The 15,726-nt window shown below is 38.9% G+C and overlaps 1 protein-coding gene across 2 annotated transcripts in view; it reads left to right on the top strand.

The window, feature by feature from the left end:
• Positions 1-15,726, top strand: part of CPSF2 (cleavage and polyadenylation specific factor 2) — a 39,791-nt gene that overhangs the window by 8,370 nt on the left and 15,695 nt on the right. Inside the window, exons 4-9 of one of the 2 annotated variants that reach the window (XM_030803168.1) lie at positions 1,422-1,581; positions 1,661-1,766; positions 2,783-2,912; positions 5,605-5,720; positions 8,944-9,131; positions 10,030-10,320. In XM_030803168.1, coding sequence (XP_030659028.1) covers positions 1,422-1,581; positions 1,661-1,766; positions 2,783-2,912; positions 5,605-5,720; positions 8,944-9,131; positions 10,030-10,320 — 991 coding nt within the window. The remainder of the gene's footprint in view (positions 1-1,421; positions 1,582-1,660; positions 1,767-2,782; positions 2,913-5,604; positions 5,721-8,943; positions 9,132-10,029; positions 10,321-15,726) is intronic. The other variant, XM_030803169.1, reaches the window with a different exon arrangement.

Raw genomic sequence — 15,726 nt, 5'->3', positions numbered from 1 at the left:
ATGCTTTCTCTACTAAAATTACAAAAATTAGCTGGGCATGGTGGCGCATGCCTGTAATCCCAGCTACTCAGGAGGCTGAGGCAGGAGAATCACTTGAACCTGGGAGGCGGAGGTTGCAGTGAGCCAAGATCGCGCCATTGCATTAGAGCCTGGGCAACAAGAGTGAAACTGTCTCAAAAAAAAAAAAAAAAAAAAAGAGTTAAGTGAGCCTGGGTGCGGTGGCTCATGCCTGCAATCCCAGCACTTTGGGAGGTGGAGGAGGGCAGATCACCTGAGGTCAGGAGTTTAAGACCAGCCTGGCCAACATGGTGAAAGTGTGTCTCTACTAAAAATAAAAAAATTAGCCAGGTGTGGTGGTGGACACCTGTAATCCCAGCTACTCCAGAGGCTAAGGCAGGAGAGTCGCTTGAGCTGGGCGGCAGAGGTTGCAGTGAGCCAAGGTCGTGCCGGTGCACTCCAGCCTGGGCAACAGAGCGAGACTACATCTCCAAAAAAATAAAAAAATAAAAAAATAGTATGCAAGATAGCTATTAAAAATCAACTTACGGCTGGGCCTGGTGGCTCACCCCTGTAATCCCAGCACTTTGAGAAGCCGAGGCGGGCGGATCACCTGAGGTTGGGAGTTCGAGACCACCCTGACCAACATAGAGAAACCCCATCTCTACCAAAAATACAAAATAAGCTGGGAGTGGTGGCACATGCCTGTAATCCCAGCTACTCGAGAGGCTGAGGCAGGAGAATCGCTTGAACCCGGGAGGCAGAGGTTGTGGTGAGCCGGAGATTGCGCCATTGCACTCCAGCCTGGACAACAAGAGCAAGACTCCATCTAAAAAAAAAATCAACTTGTGGTGTCTACTGTTCTTTTTTGGTTTTGTTCTTGTTTTTACTTTTAGGCAGGGTCTCACTCTGTCACCCAGACTGGAGTGCAGTGGCATGATCTCATCAAGCTCAACCTCCTGTGCTCAAGTGATCCTCCCACGTCAGCCCCTCAAGTAGCTGGGACTATAGGCTCATGCCACCACCCCTGGCTTTTTTTTTTTTTTTTTGTATTTTTTATAGAGAATGGTGTTTTGCCATGTTGCCCAGGCTAATCTTCAACTCCTGAGCTCAAACAATTTGCCTGCCTTGGCCTCCCTAAGTGCTGGGGATTACAGGTGTGCACCATCACACCTGGCCTTCTTTTCTGTTGAAAATGTGTCTACACACCATATATTTAAGTGTACCTTATGCCACATTTTTTGTAGCTATGCAGAGCACAGGTAGTAATAATTGAAATTCATAAGTAATCATAATTTTAGCTCTTAGTTTTGCTCTTCTGCCCCAGCGTAGTCTTCAATCCAGAATTGGTGAATAATTTTGAATATTCTGTCTTTACCCTTAAAAAGATTCAAGAAGTAGTCCTTTGGATTGTGTTCTTGTAGGCATGTTCACCAGATTGATGCAGTGCTGTTGTCACACCCTGATCCTCTCCACCTTGGTGCCCTCCCGTATGCTGTCGGAAAGTTGGGTCTGAACTGTGCTATCTATGCAACCATTCCTGTTTATAAAATGGGACAGATGTTCATGTATGATCTTTATCAGGTAATTTAAGCAATTAAAAAATTTTTGTTAGCACTCCTTCAGTGATTGTTTTTCACCTTTATTTGTGTTATTCTTTTAGTCTCGACACAATACAGAAGATTTTACACTCTTTACATTAGATGATGTGGATGCAGCCTTTGATAAAATACAGCAGCTAAAATTCTCTCAGATTGTGAATTTGAAAGGTAAAAAGAATTTCCAGTAGTAAGTATTTAGACGAATGGGGTTTAACTTGCTGGAAAATACTGAGGAGAATTCAGAGAGAAAATTATAGGCATTATGATCTGAAGAATAAAAAAATTAGCACATTCTGCCTTGATACAGAACTCTTAACTTCCATTTGAATTTTAAAATATTTCAGAATAAATGCTAACAAAATGTTAATAGCTCAGGCCTTTTCATATTTAACTTGGGAAAAACTCATTTGGTGTTTACTGTGTATAATAAACAAAAGATAATGTGGCCATTTCCTCCTTTTCAGAGCTTACAGTTAGATTGAGGCGACAAAGTAGCTGAGACGGCTAAATGTAGTGATTGGGGTAAATGAAGTGCTATGGCAGCAGAGTAGATAATGAATTCTAGCACTGGACATTAAAAAGTTTATTATTGAATTAGGTCAGGAAGTCCTATATTAAGTCTATATTTATCATCCAGAGAGAGAATTGTATTAGATATTTTCATAGATATGAACCCTGGCGTTGATAAAATGGTGCAATAATGGACTCCGAAGATTTAGCCCAGGAATAACAACAGTCTCAACAGTTTTGCTTCTAGTTAATTTTTCTGCAGGATAAATTCTTTAGCACAATGAGATTTAAGTTATTCTGTTAGTTTAGAGGTTAGCAAAAATGGAAACATTTGATCATTGTATATACAAAATACACATTAAAATTTGCTAGTTCATACTAAATAATTTAATAGTGTACTAGCTTTTACATCTTATCTCTAGCCTTGTACTTATAAGCACAAATAACTCTACAAGATTACATAATAAAGTAACAAGAATGTTTTCCTGCAGTGAGGGAGTGGAGTAGCTGGGGGACAGGAGAGTGAAGCCTGCTTTCACTATATGCATTTTTACTTTTGAAATTTGTATTATTGCATATATAGTATTACCTATTAAAATATTATAGTTGAGAAGTAAATAACCTTTCTTTAGGGTTGTAAAACAAATCTGAGTATTGTTATCTTGTTGACATAGGTAAAGGACATGGCCTGTCTATCACACCTCTGCCAGCTGGTCATATGATAGGTGGAACAATATGGAAAATAGTCAAAGATGGAGAAGAAGAAATTGTTTATGCAGTTGACTTCAACCACAAGAGGGAGATGTAGGTATATCAAGAGAAAAGCTAAAGGAAATGCAATTGGTATTATTTTATTCTTTGGAGAAAAAATAAGAAACACAGTTTTTGTTTTGGTTATCAGAAATTTAGAGCAACTTAAAAGCATCAAATAGGGAATGTTTTCAAAATTAATTACTTGCATAGTAGTATGGTATAAGACATAAGAGATTTTAAAAATTTACAGGTTAAGTATACACTCTACAAAACAGATATCTCCCTGGAGATGTTGCAAAGGAGATGAATTTTTACGTATCAAATTACATGTTCTTGACCTGCTATTTAACAAAACTTTGTGGATGGGTTGTTCTTTTGTTTTGTAACGTGATATGGTTTGGCTCTGTGTCCCCACCCAAATTTCATCTTGTAGCTCCAATAATTCCCACGTGTTGTGGGTGGAACCTGGTGGGAGATGATTGAATTATGGGGGCAGGTCTTTCCCATGCTGTTCTTGTGATAGTGAATGGGTTTCACGATATCTGATAGTTTTAAAAACGGGAGTTGCCCTGCACATAATGTAATTACCATCTAATATAACTGCCCTGTATGTTTAAAGTTAGTCCCTTTGAAAGGGAACTCAATTCTAGTTATGATTTTACACACTTCATCTGGCACTCAGAGCATTACTATATAATATTTTGGTGTTTAGTCTCTTACAGGCTTGTTTTGTTTTATCTGTACATTAAGTTCATAGCTATTTTGTGTTACATAACAATAGTCTCAGGATCTTTATATTAAGAAATATTTAAGACAAATAGACTGAATTTTAGACACTTATAGATTAATGAGGAAAGGATGGCTATGTTGCAGGGCAAAAGAGTGAGGGTCGTGATCAACTCAGTATACCACTGGAGGCTATATGAGTAAACAGCAGACTGTTCTCATAAATGCAGAATATCGGCAAACTGACAAACTGTGTCTGCCACCCAGAAGGAATGCTGAGGGCCGTCAGGCCTCAGGTGCAGGTGTTTCTTGTGATTAGGCACATCTGAAGCCTGTTAGCAGTAATGTGAACCTGTGATCAATTAAGCAGCTGACCAATCGTTACCTCCTCCTCCCTGCTCTTTCTACCCAATAAATATGAAGTGCTGTAGAAGCTCAAGTCTGCTTTCTTTGCTCACTAGAAGCAGGGAGCTCTCTTCTTCTTCTCCTGACCCCTTGCTTTAAAATAGTTACTTTTGTTTCAAGTTTTCATTTCTGCATTCATCCTCCTTCGTTCAGTCTCCTAGTAACCGTGGCAAACTGTGGCATGGCTATTTGAGTAAATGGTATTGAAGGATTCAACCATTTTGGAAAAAAATCAATTTGTGTCTTTTTAATTATATAACAAAAGAAATTTCAGATGGATTAGAACTAAATAGAAATGAAGCAGTATTGGTGAGTGTGATCTCTGATTTGGAAAAGACTTTGTAAGCATAAAAATAATGAACCAAGTTACAAAAGAAAAGTTTGATAGATTTGACGACATACAGGTTCAAATGTCTGAAACAACAAATAAAAAAAAAATCAAAGTAGGAAAATATTTGCAGCAAGTTGCCCAAAGACTTACAACTTGCTGCAAAATATACCAGTTGCAAGATGGACAAAAGTTATAAAGTCAAAAAAGAAAATTTAAATGATCTTTTTTTGTTAGATACCATTAAAATTATTATTATTATTATTTATATTTTTATGTATTTTTTTGAGACAGAGTCTCACTCTGTTGCCGAGGCTGGAGGCACAATCACGGCTCACTGTAGTGTCAACCTCCCAGCTTCAAGCGATCCTCCCATTTTAGCCTCCCAAGTAGCTAAGTCTACACATGCGCTCTAACATGCCTGGCTATTTTTGTATTTTTAGTAGAGATGAGGTTTTGCCATGTTGCCCAGGCTGGTCTTGAACTACTGGGTTCAAGTGATCTGCCCACCTCTGTCTCCTAAAGTGTTGCGATTATAGGCGTGAGCCACTGCAGTAGTCCAAAATTATTTTTAAATGGTGATTTTCTTCTGGGAAGTATGTAGAATTGGTCAGTCTTTTTAGTTGAACTTTTCTAGATAAGATTAAATCTTTCTGGAAAGCCTTTTAGCAGTACTATGTATTATAGTAAATACATTTCTAGGAATGTGACCTAAAGAAACAATCAGAAATGCAATTGAAGCTTTTGTAAAAAATGTTCTTTGAAAGATTATAATGGCAAAAATAAATGACCTAAATATCAGTAAAGGGAAAGGATCAAATACAGTGTAGACACAATAAAATGTTTTTATAACTGTTAAACATTTAGTTTAGAAAAAAAATTTTATGTCATGGGTAAAAATCAGGGTATAGAACTGAGTGTATAGGAATGTATATGGGATATCAGCTTTGTAAAATACATAATGTATATCAGTACTTGCCATAAGACAGGGCAAAAAGAAAAATAAAAAAAATACATATGTGCACAGAAAAACTTATATGGTTAGAAGGATGTACACCAAAATATTATGTCGGTTATCTCTGAGTAATGGTACCCTGGAAGATTTTTATTTTCTTCTTTATACTTTTTTGAAGTTACTAGATTTCTTATCAATGAGCATGTCTACTTTTATGGTTAGAGGAGGGAACACCTTATAAATGAAGCTGCTTATTTTTTAAGTAAGAGAAGCTATTATTGTTTACTTGAAATGATATAAAATATTCCTCTTCTTAAACTTTCTTATAGCCATTTAAATGGATGTTCCCTGGAAATGCTAAGCAGGCCTTCCCTACTTATCACAGATTCATTCAATGCTACATATGTACAGCCTAGAAGAAAACAGAGAGATGAGCAGCTTCTGAGTATGTATTCTTTCATGTCCTTATTATTATTATTATTATTTTGTAACTTTTTGTATATTTAGGGAATAGAAGTACATATAAGTACAGGTTTCTTTTTTTTTTTTTTTGAGACGGACTTTCGCTCTTTCATCCAGGCTGGAGTGAAGTGGCACGATCTCGGCTCACTGTAACTTTTGCCTCCCGGGTTCAACTGATTCTCTTGCCTCAGCCTCCTGAGTAGCTGGGATTACAGGTGTGCACCACCACGTCCAGCTAATTTTTGTATTTTTAGTGGAGACAGGGTTTCTCCATGTTGGCCAGGCTGGTCTCGAACTTCTGACCTCAGGTGATCCACCTGCCTTGGCCTCCCAAAGTGCTGGGATTACAGGCATAAGCCACCATGCCCGGCCACAAGTACAGGTTTCTTAATGCATATGTTGCACAGTGGTGAAGTCTGGCCTTTTACTTTATCTGTCCCCAGAATCATGAATGTTGTACCCAGTGTATAATGTCATTTTTAAGGAGCTGTGGAAATGCATGGTAGTGGGAATGACTGTATACTGTTTAACACTTTTCTTGGTCATAAGAGATTGGTTAACTTTAGTATTTTTGAAAAAAATATTATGTGACCATCAGTTTTTGTATAAGAAGAAACTTAGCTGGTTTGAATTTAACTTTTGTGGAAGAGTATAAAGATTGGCTTCTTTTTGCCAGTCAGTACATAGCTAGCTATCCCTGGCACTCACTGGCATATGTCTATATATAAAGACCTCATATAAATCTATTAGAAAAATACACTCTAAAAGAAAAATGAACAAAGAGCTAAGTGGATAAATGAGGGTCAAATAGTCCACTAATTTTGGGTGTTTTACACTCTAATATAGTAGGCCATTGCTGCTTGCTTCATCTTACATTCATTTTTTTTTTTTTTTTTTTTTTGAGATGATGTCTTGCTCTGTTGCCCAGGCTGGAGTGCAGTGGCACAGTCTTGGCTCACTGCAACCTCCACCTCCCGGGTTGAAGTGATTCCTTCTGCCTCAACCCCCTGAGTAGCTGAGATTACAGGCATGCGCCACCATGCCCAGCTAATTTTTGTATTTTTAGTGGAGATGGGATTTTGCCATGTTGGCCAGGCTGGTCTTGAACTCCTGACCTCAGGTGATCCTCCTGCCTCAGCCTCCTAAAGTGTTGGGATTACAGGCATAAACCACTGCACCTGGCCTTATATTCTTTTTAAATAAGCTATATGGGATCTCAGCAGGGAAAATTGGATTCCATTTTTAAACATGTTTTCAACCATTGTTTTTAGTTCATCTACTTTAAAAGTATAACTATTAATAATATACTGTGTTGCACCAATTTTAAGAAGCTCAAGCTAGACACTGTGGTTCACGCCTGACATTGTGGTCAATGGTCAACACTTTGGGAGGCTAAGGCAAGAGAATGGCTTGAAGCTAAGAGTTGAAGACCAGCCTGGGTAACATAGTGAGACCCCATCTCTATTTTTTTTTTTTTTGAGACATATTCTCACCCTGTCTCCAGGCTGGAGTGCAGTAGCGCTTTCTCGGCTCATTGCAACCTCCACTTCCTGGGTTCAAGTGATTCTCCTGCCTCAGCCTCCCGAGTAGCTGGGATTACAGGCATGCACAACCATGCCCGGCTAATTTTTTGTATTTTTAGTAGAGACGGGGTTTCACCATGTTGGCCAGGATGGTCTTGATCTCTTGACCTCGTGATCTGCCTGCCTTGGCCTCCCAGAGTGCTGGGATTATAGGTGTGAGCCACCACGCCCGGCCAAGACCCCCATCTCTACAAAAAAAAAAAAAAAAAAAAAAAATTTGCCAGGCATGGTGGTACAGGCCCGTAGTTCTAGCTGCTTGGGAGGCTGGGGTAGGAGGATTGCTTGAGGCCAGGAGGTTGAGGCTGCAGTGAGCTGTGATCACACCACTGCGCTCCAGCCTAGGTGACAGAGCAAGACCCTGTCTCCACAAACAAACAAACAAACAAACTAAAAAACAAAAAAAGTAGCAGCTCTTTAATTCTTATTTTTGCTAGAGTTCAGTTTTACCACATATTTCCAAGGGGATTTTCATCTAGAGCAAGGAAATCCATAAAGATATACTTGTTGGAAGGGAATATGATCTATATTTTATTCTACAGGCATACATACATACAAACTATGTATCGTACATAGTTGGCCCTTTGTAGCTGCTGTTCCACTTCTGAGGATTCAACTAACTGTGGATTGAAAATATTTGAAAAAACAATAAAAGAAGATAATGCAATAATTTAAAAAATATAAGTAAAAAAATACAATGTAACAACCATTTACATAGCATTTACATTGTATTAGATATTATAAGCAATCTAGAGATGATTTAAAGTATATAGGAGGATGTACGTAGGTTATATGCAGATATATATTTTTTTGAGATAAAGTCTTTCTCTGTTGTACATGCTGGAGTGTAGTGGCACAATCGCGACTCTCTGCAGCCTCAAACTCCTGGGCTCAAGCAGTCTCCCTCTAGCTTCCCACATAGCTAAGACCACAGATGTGTGCTACCATGCCCGGCTAATTTTTTTATTTTTATAGAGATGTGATCTCCCTATGTTGTCCAGGCTGGTCTTGAACTCCTGGACTCAAGCCATCCTCCTGCCTTGACTTCCCAAAGTGCTGGGATTACAGGTGTGAGCCATTGCGCCTGGCCACCATTTTATTTGAGGGACCTGGGCATCTGATGGTTTTGGTATTCGTGGGGGTCCTGGGGCCAGTACCCATGGATACTGAGGGATGGCTGTATATATAATTATGTGAGTGTATATATATATGTATATAAATTTGGGAATTCATCATAACAGAGTTCATTGGGGTGGATAGGCGAGACCAGGGTAGCCTGGAAACACCAGGCTGGTTACATTTGGCCTGGTCATACAATTTTCTCAGTGATACACACACCATTTTCTATGTGTATTATGATGTATAAAGTGTTGAGGACTACTGATTTATAATTTTTCAATGAAGAAAGATTGAGAGTTGATGACACTGAATGTATGAAGAGATATTCAACAGAATCAAAAGCGTTTGTAATGACCTGAACAAAATTCCTTCATTTTGTACCTGGCCTAGTAGTTGCTTATTTGTAAATTATAGTCTTTCTAATAAAAACAGAGAGACAAAATTATCTTTACTTTTGTAGCATAGTATTGTTACGTTCTATAGGGATTTTACATTCTTGTTTTCTAGCAAATGTCCTGGAAACACTTCGAGGTGATGGAAATGTGTTAATAGCAGTGGATACAGCAGGCAGAGTTTTGGAACTTGCTCAACTTCTTGATCAGATTTGGAGGACTAAAGATGCAGGATTGGGTGTTTACTCATTGGCACTCCTAAATAATGTCAGTTACAATGTGGTGGAATTTTCTAAGTCTCAGGTTTGTTCTCATGTTGTCACTTGTAATAAAGAAGTTTGCTACAGTGATTGGGTCTGTGGAAGTGGGTGTCTTAAATGTTTTTTGGATTTTATTTTTCTCTTGAAGAGATTGTTAATAATGATGATAACTTGCCATTAACCATTTACTGTTCTGTGTGCTTTAAATGTATTGTTTCATTTAATCCCTATTTATTCTATTAAGTAGTTTCCGTTATGTCCCTGTTTTAAAGATTAGGCAAATTACTTCCCTTCTAACTCTTAGTATCCCAGTCTGTAAACTGTAAAATGGGGACAAAAATAGCACCTACCTCATAGCATATGCATGTTAGAATTCATTGTTCTTTCTTTTTTTTTTTTTTTTTTTTTTTTTGAGATGGAGTCTTGCTCTGTCGCCCAGGCTGGATGGAGTGCAGTGGCACGATCTCGACTCACTGCAAGCTCCGCATCCCGGGTTCACACCATTCTCCTGCCTTAGCCTCCCGAGTAGCTGGGACTACAGGCACCCACCACCACGCCTGGCTAATTTTTGTATTTTTAGTAGAGACGGGGTTTCACTGTGTTAGCCAGGATTGTTCTTTCTTTTAAATAAGCTTTTTGCCTTGAAATAGCAATTTCTGGGAGTAAGATTTTCGTTTAGAATATATACCTTGCCTTTTCAAAAAGATTTAAGGTGATTAATACGTGAAATATAATGCAAAATTGGGTTTTTTGGGGATGAAAACGAGGGTGGGATAATCTAATGGGAAATGGAAGCAGAAAATAAGCTGCTTGTCAAAACAGTGCAAATTTAAGCAATCAGTGGGGGTAAAAGATAGAACTTGAATTCCCTGACTATTAGAGAATATATTGAAGTTATAATATAGTATTTCTAATTATTGTCATCTTTCCCCCTATATTAGGTAGAATGGATGAGTGATAAATTGATGAGATGTTTTGAAGACAAACGAAATAATCCGTTTCAGTTTCGCCATCTCTCTTTATGTCATGGTCTTTCTGACTTGGCCCGAGTACCTAGCCCTAAAGTTGTACTTGCCAGCCAACCTGACCTGGAATGTGGATTTTCAAGGGATCTCTTTATTCAGTGGTGTCAGGACCCTAAAAACTCAATCATTCTAACTTACAGAACTACTCCTGGGACTTTAGCACGTTTCCTAATTGATAATCCTTCTGAAAAAATTACAGAAATAGAGGTAAGCACTCGTATGTGAACTTTATCTTAAAACTGTTTGGGGGATACATTGTGCATGATGTATAAAAAATAGTGACCAAAACTAAATCTTGAAGTTGTTTTAGGATTTTTATCAGAATTACTCTTTTTTTTTTTTTTTTTTTTTTTTGAGACAGAGTCTTGCTCTGTCACCTAGGCTGGAGTGCAGTGGCATGATCTCGGCTCACTGCAAGCTCCGCCTCCTGGGTTTACACCATTCTCCTGCCTCAGCCTCCCAAATAGCTGGGACCATAGGCACCCACCGCCACGCCCGGTTAATTTTTTTGTATTTTTAGTAGAGACAGGGTTTCACTGTGTTAGCCAGGATGGTCTTGATCTCCTGACCTCGTGATCCGCCCACCTCGGCCTCCCAAAGTGCTGGGATTACAGGCGTGAACCACTGTGCCCGGCCCCCAGAATTACTCTTGAGAGCCAGGAGTGGTGGTGTGTGCTGTAGTACCAGCTACTCGGGAGGCTGAGGTGGAAGGATCACTCGAGCCCAGGAATTTGAGGTCAGCCTGGGCAACATGCCAAGACCCACCCCCCATCTCTTAAAAAAAAAATTACTGTGGAAGAGAGCCTTTAATAGCACAAATTTCAGAGTTCCTTAACTGGAGGTTCTCGTTCTTCTTTGAGATGGGGTCTTGCTTTGTTACCCAGTCTAGAGTGCAGTGGTACTATCATAGTTCCGTGGAGCCTCAAACTCCTGGGCTTAAAGGATCCTCCTCCCTCAGCCTCCCAAGTAGCTGGAACCACAGACATGTGCCACTATGCCTGGCTATTTTTTTGTTTTTATTTTTTGGAGAGACATTGTCTCATTATGTTGCCATGGGTGGTCTCAAAAGAAATTCTCATTCTTAAACTTTTCCGTGGTACCCTCTAGTTTACCCAGAGGGTAAGCATATACAATGTTTTCTCAATCTGTGAAAGGTTCCTTTCCTGTCTCTTGCTTAATTTAAATCAGACTCTTTCCTAAACACTTTCTTTATCCTGTAGCCCTCTGAAGTAATTACTCTTTCTTTCAGTGTTTCATGTACTTTGAATGGAGTACATGTCTTCCTTGTTCTGTATTGCAGCTTCCTAGCTACTTATCTTCCATTTGCAGTTTTTGCCTTCAGACCTGCTGATATGCTGACCCCTCCTGATATGCTGACCCCTAAATGTTTCTGACATTTAATGATCTCTTGGTCATTCTGTTACTCATTCATCATTTGACCCTGATTCACAGTCTTCCTGTCCACTTGTGTTCAGGACTTTATTCTCATTGACCTTAGCATCCATGTGTATGATCTGTCCAGTTCTTCTCAGTTACTTGACACCTTATTTCTTAATCTTTTCCTTCATCTTACCTCAGACATCCATTCCTGCTGTCATGCTGTCTGCTTCTGTGGTCATGCCTGTAACCTTCTTATGGCTGAACAGTTTCCAGATCTCCATCTCAAGCATATCATTTTGAATTTACAGCTGACTTTCCCTATTATTCCCATGACAATAACTCTTCGGTTCCATTGGGACTTTCAGTTCATGAACCTCACCTTTTACAGTCCGTCATCCTTCCAGCCTTAAACTCAGTGGTCCACAATTAATCAAAATTTTGCAAATACATTTAACTCTCCTATACTTCTGTTTTAGTTGCCTGGAAAGGCTTTGACTTTACTTAAACCATTTGCTTGGTTTGTGCCTGTACTTAAGCAGCTTTATGTTTCTGAAGTTAAACACTATGGTGTAGACAGATTTGTTTTCACATTCATAACTTCACATCTCAAAAGGGGACCCTACACCAGTACTCAGCATTCAGTAGGATGTTCCCTTTCTCACGGTAAGTAATTTTATATCTTCTTTCTCCTCAAACATCCTATGTCTCACTCTCAGCCTTCATTCATAGCACATGATCTTGTCTCAAACTTAACGTAGAAGTCGAAGCAGTGAGTCAGGAATTCCTTTATCTTTCCGCCACTAAATGTACTAACTTGATTCTGCATCTGCATTTGCTGCTGCCTTATCTCCTGCTATGGGAACAAGATGATTAGCTCAATAACCAGTATACCCAAAGATCATTTGCCTAATAACCAGCCCATCAAATCTATCGATTTTTCAGAATTAGTATATCATTAAAGTTTGTGGCAATTGATATAGTGGGATGGTTAATAACTGCCAGAGTTGTACAAAGGTTTAGGTGACTAAACCTTAACATAAAGCTGTGACAAACCTTAACATAAAGCAGTGACAAACCTTAACATAAATCAGTGACAAACCTTAACATAAAGCAGTATCATAAAGCTTCTCATTTTGTCTTTGTAGCACTCATATAATTATTTAATTAGAGACAGACTCTCACTCTGTCACCCAGCCTGGAGTGCAGTGGCGCCATCATAGCTCACTGTTCCCTCAAACTCTTAGGCTCAAGCTGTCCCTACCCCACTCCCTAACCCACTCCACCTTCCCAAGTGCTGGGATTATACACGAACCACTGCACCTGGCCCTTAGCGGTCATTTTAAGGAAAGTTTAGTTTGTTAAAAGCTATGTGGTACGGATATCTGTCTGCCAGCTCTACCTAAGAAAACCATAACATCAGTAACTAAAATCTGAGATATATGTACTATAATTATAGAATTGTTGAGCAAGAATTCTGAGCAAGTATAGCAAAGTAAAATGGTGTCTTTGCGGTTATTTAGTAGCTTAGAAATACAAGGTTAAAAGAACTCAGAAATACTTGAAACAATTTCATCAGATAGGAAATACTGAATTTGAAAATTTTAATTACTAGAAATTCAATTAGGTCTAATAAACCATTTGAGGAATTAGTAAAAGAAAAATGGTTTAAGTTTGGAAAAAAATAGACAATGATGTTTAGAAGCATGCTAAAGAAATGAGAAACAGCCAAAACATCAAATGTTAAGTTTTTGATCTTTTTAATAACTAATGCTGATGCTCAGGGACCTTTTCTTGCTCACCTTCTTAGCGATAGTTCTTTTGCAGTTATCCCTCCTATCTTCATTATCTAGCAGTTTTCCCTCTACTTGATCACATCCAAAACAATTTTTATTCTTCCCCTACTCCCAGTACTGTTCTGTCTTATCTCAGAGAATGCAGCACTTCCCACATATTCAAGCCAAAAATTTGGAAGTTTAAAAAATGTTCACCGAAGTGTAATATGTACCGAAACCTACGTGAAGTGTATAGCACGATGAACTTTTACAAATTGAATGCACCTGTCTAGCCTGTACCCTGATCGAGAAATAGAATATTTCTGTGGCATGTTGGGCAGAGCCAACTAAGGTAAAAAATAGAAATGGTAAAAAAAAAAGAAATAGAGGGCTGGGCGTGGTGGCTCACCCCTGTAATCCCAGCACTTTGGGAGGCAGAGGCGGGTGGATCACAAGGTCAGGAGTTCGAGACCAGCCTGGCCAACAGAGTGAAACCCTGTCTCTACTAAAAATACAAAAAATTAGCCTGGCGTGGTGGTGGGCGCCTATAATCCCAGCTACTCGGGAGGCTGAGGCAGGAGAATCGCTTGAACCTGAGAGGTGGAGGTTGCAGTGAGCCAGGATCGCACCACTGCACTCCAACCTGGGTGACAGAGCGAGATTCCATCTCAAAAAACAACCAAAAACACATACAGTTCACTATCTTAACCATTTTTATGTGTACAGTACAGTAGTGTTAACTATATGTACAGTGTTGTATGACAGATCTCTAAAACTTTTTCATGTAGCAAAACTGAAACTCTGTACCTATTGGATAACAACTCCCAGAGAGATCTTTTAAACATTCATCATTTCATGTCATTCACTTGCTTAAATGGCTCCAAAGCCTTCCTTCTTCTCTTTCAATAAAATCCATGCTACTTATGCAGGCTTCTTAGATCCCACATGATCTAATCCCCACCTACCTTGTGACCTTAGCTTATTCCACTTTCTCTATGCCCTACAGTGCATCAGGATCTTTGTACTAGCTGTTCTTCTGCCTATAGTGTTCTTTCCTGGCTTTGCGCGTGGCTGGCTCCTGATCATTCAGGTCTCAGGTTAAACCTGAGGCCTACCCCCTCAGGTAGGCCTTTGACTACAGATTTAAAATACCTGCCTGGTTTAGCTGCCCATCATCTTACTTGAATTATTTTTCTTAGCACTCATCACCATCTGATGTATTTCTTTTTTGTTGTCTTCCTCTTCCCACCATCAACTAGAATATGAATTCCATGAGAAAAAGGCCCTTGTTTTTTGGTATCCCTAGCACCCAGAACTGTGCCTGACATATTGGAGGTCTTCAGTGAGTGCATTGGTTGAATTCATGAATAATCAAAAAAGTGAATATGGAATAAACTAGGTTTCTGATTGTGTTAGATAAGAAAAGTTTACCAAGTATGGTATTTTTTCATTTATATCTAATGCCCTTCTAAGTCAAGTCTTACTCATTTAGAAAGAGCAAAAATGAACAACGAAGGATTGATAGGTTGGAGTAGATTTGGATTAGAAAAAGGAGTAAGTTGGAGGTAATACAGTGAAGGAGTAGGAAGAAAAATATTTTCGAGTTGGTTATTCTAGAAATCTGGTTCTGAATAAGCCATTAATCTTACATATTTTAAATGAAAAATAAGATGGAGAGAAAAATTTATTATAGCAACAGGCATAAACTAAATCACAGAGGTAAACACTTTGTTAAAGATTATTGGTGGGTAAAAGGCATCTATGTGGGTTGCTGTTCTTAAAAAAAACCCACTATTTTCTGAATGAAACTTATTTTCAAATAAGTTATTAGGCAAATGTGAGATGCCAGATATTAACATGTATTTTTTTTTTTTATTTTAACTTTTTATTTTTTTGAGACAGGGTCATGTCATTCCCTGTCACCCAGGCTGGAGTGCAGTTGCACGATCATAGCTCACTGCAGTTTTGAACTCTTGGGCTCAAGCGCACCTCCTGCTTAAGCCTCCTAAGTAGTTCGCACTGCAGGCATGTGCCGCCATGCCCAGCTAATTTAAAAAAAAAGTTTGTAGAGATGGGAACTTGCTGTGTTGCCCAAGCTGTTCTTGAACTACTGGCCTCAAACGATTCTCCCACCTTGGCCTCCCAAAGTGCGGGTATTATAGGTGTGAGCCACTGCTCCTGGCCTTAAACATGTAAATCACCCATTTATTTTATACGTGAAAATAATCTGAATCGGTTTAATTTTTTTGTTGTTACTTGTCTCCCCTCCCCTTACCCCACTGGGCAGCCCCTGAACGAGAATAGTTTCAGAGAGATTCCCCTTTTTCCATTACTTTTAATTTTGAAAAAATTTCAAACAGGAAAGTTACAAAAATATTATACCCAGATTCCCCAATTGTCAACATTTCACTGGATTTGCTTTATCACTTATATACACATAGACATAATATTACTTTTTCTG

The sequence above is a fragment of the Nomascus leucogenys genome, chromosome 22a, assembly GCF_006542625.1.
Source record: "Nomascus leucogenys isolate Asia chromosome 22a, Asia_NLE_v1, whole genome shotgun sequence".
Classification (NCBI taxonomy): domain Eukaryota; kingdom Metazoa; phylum Chordata; class Mammalia; order Primates; family Hylobatidae; genus Nomascus; species Nomascus leucogenys.
This window is presented reverse-complemented; position numbering and strand designations above follow the sequence as displayed.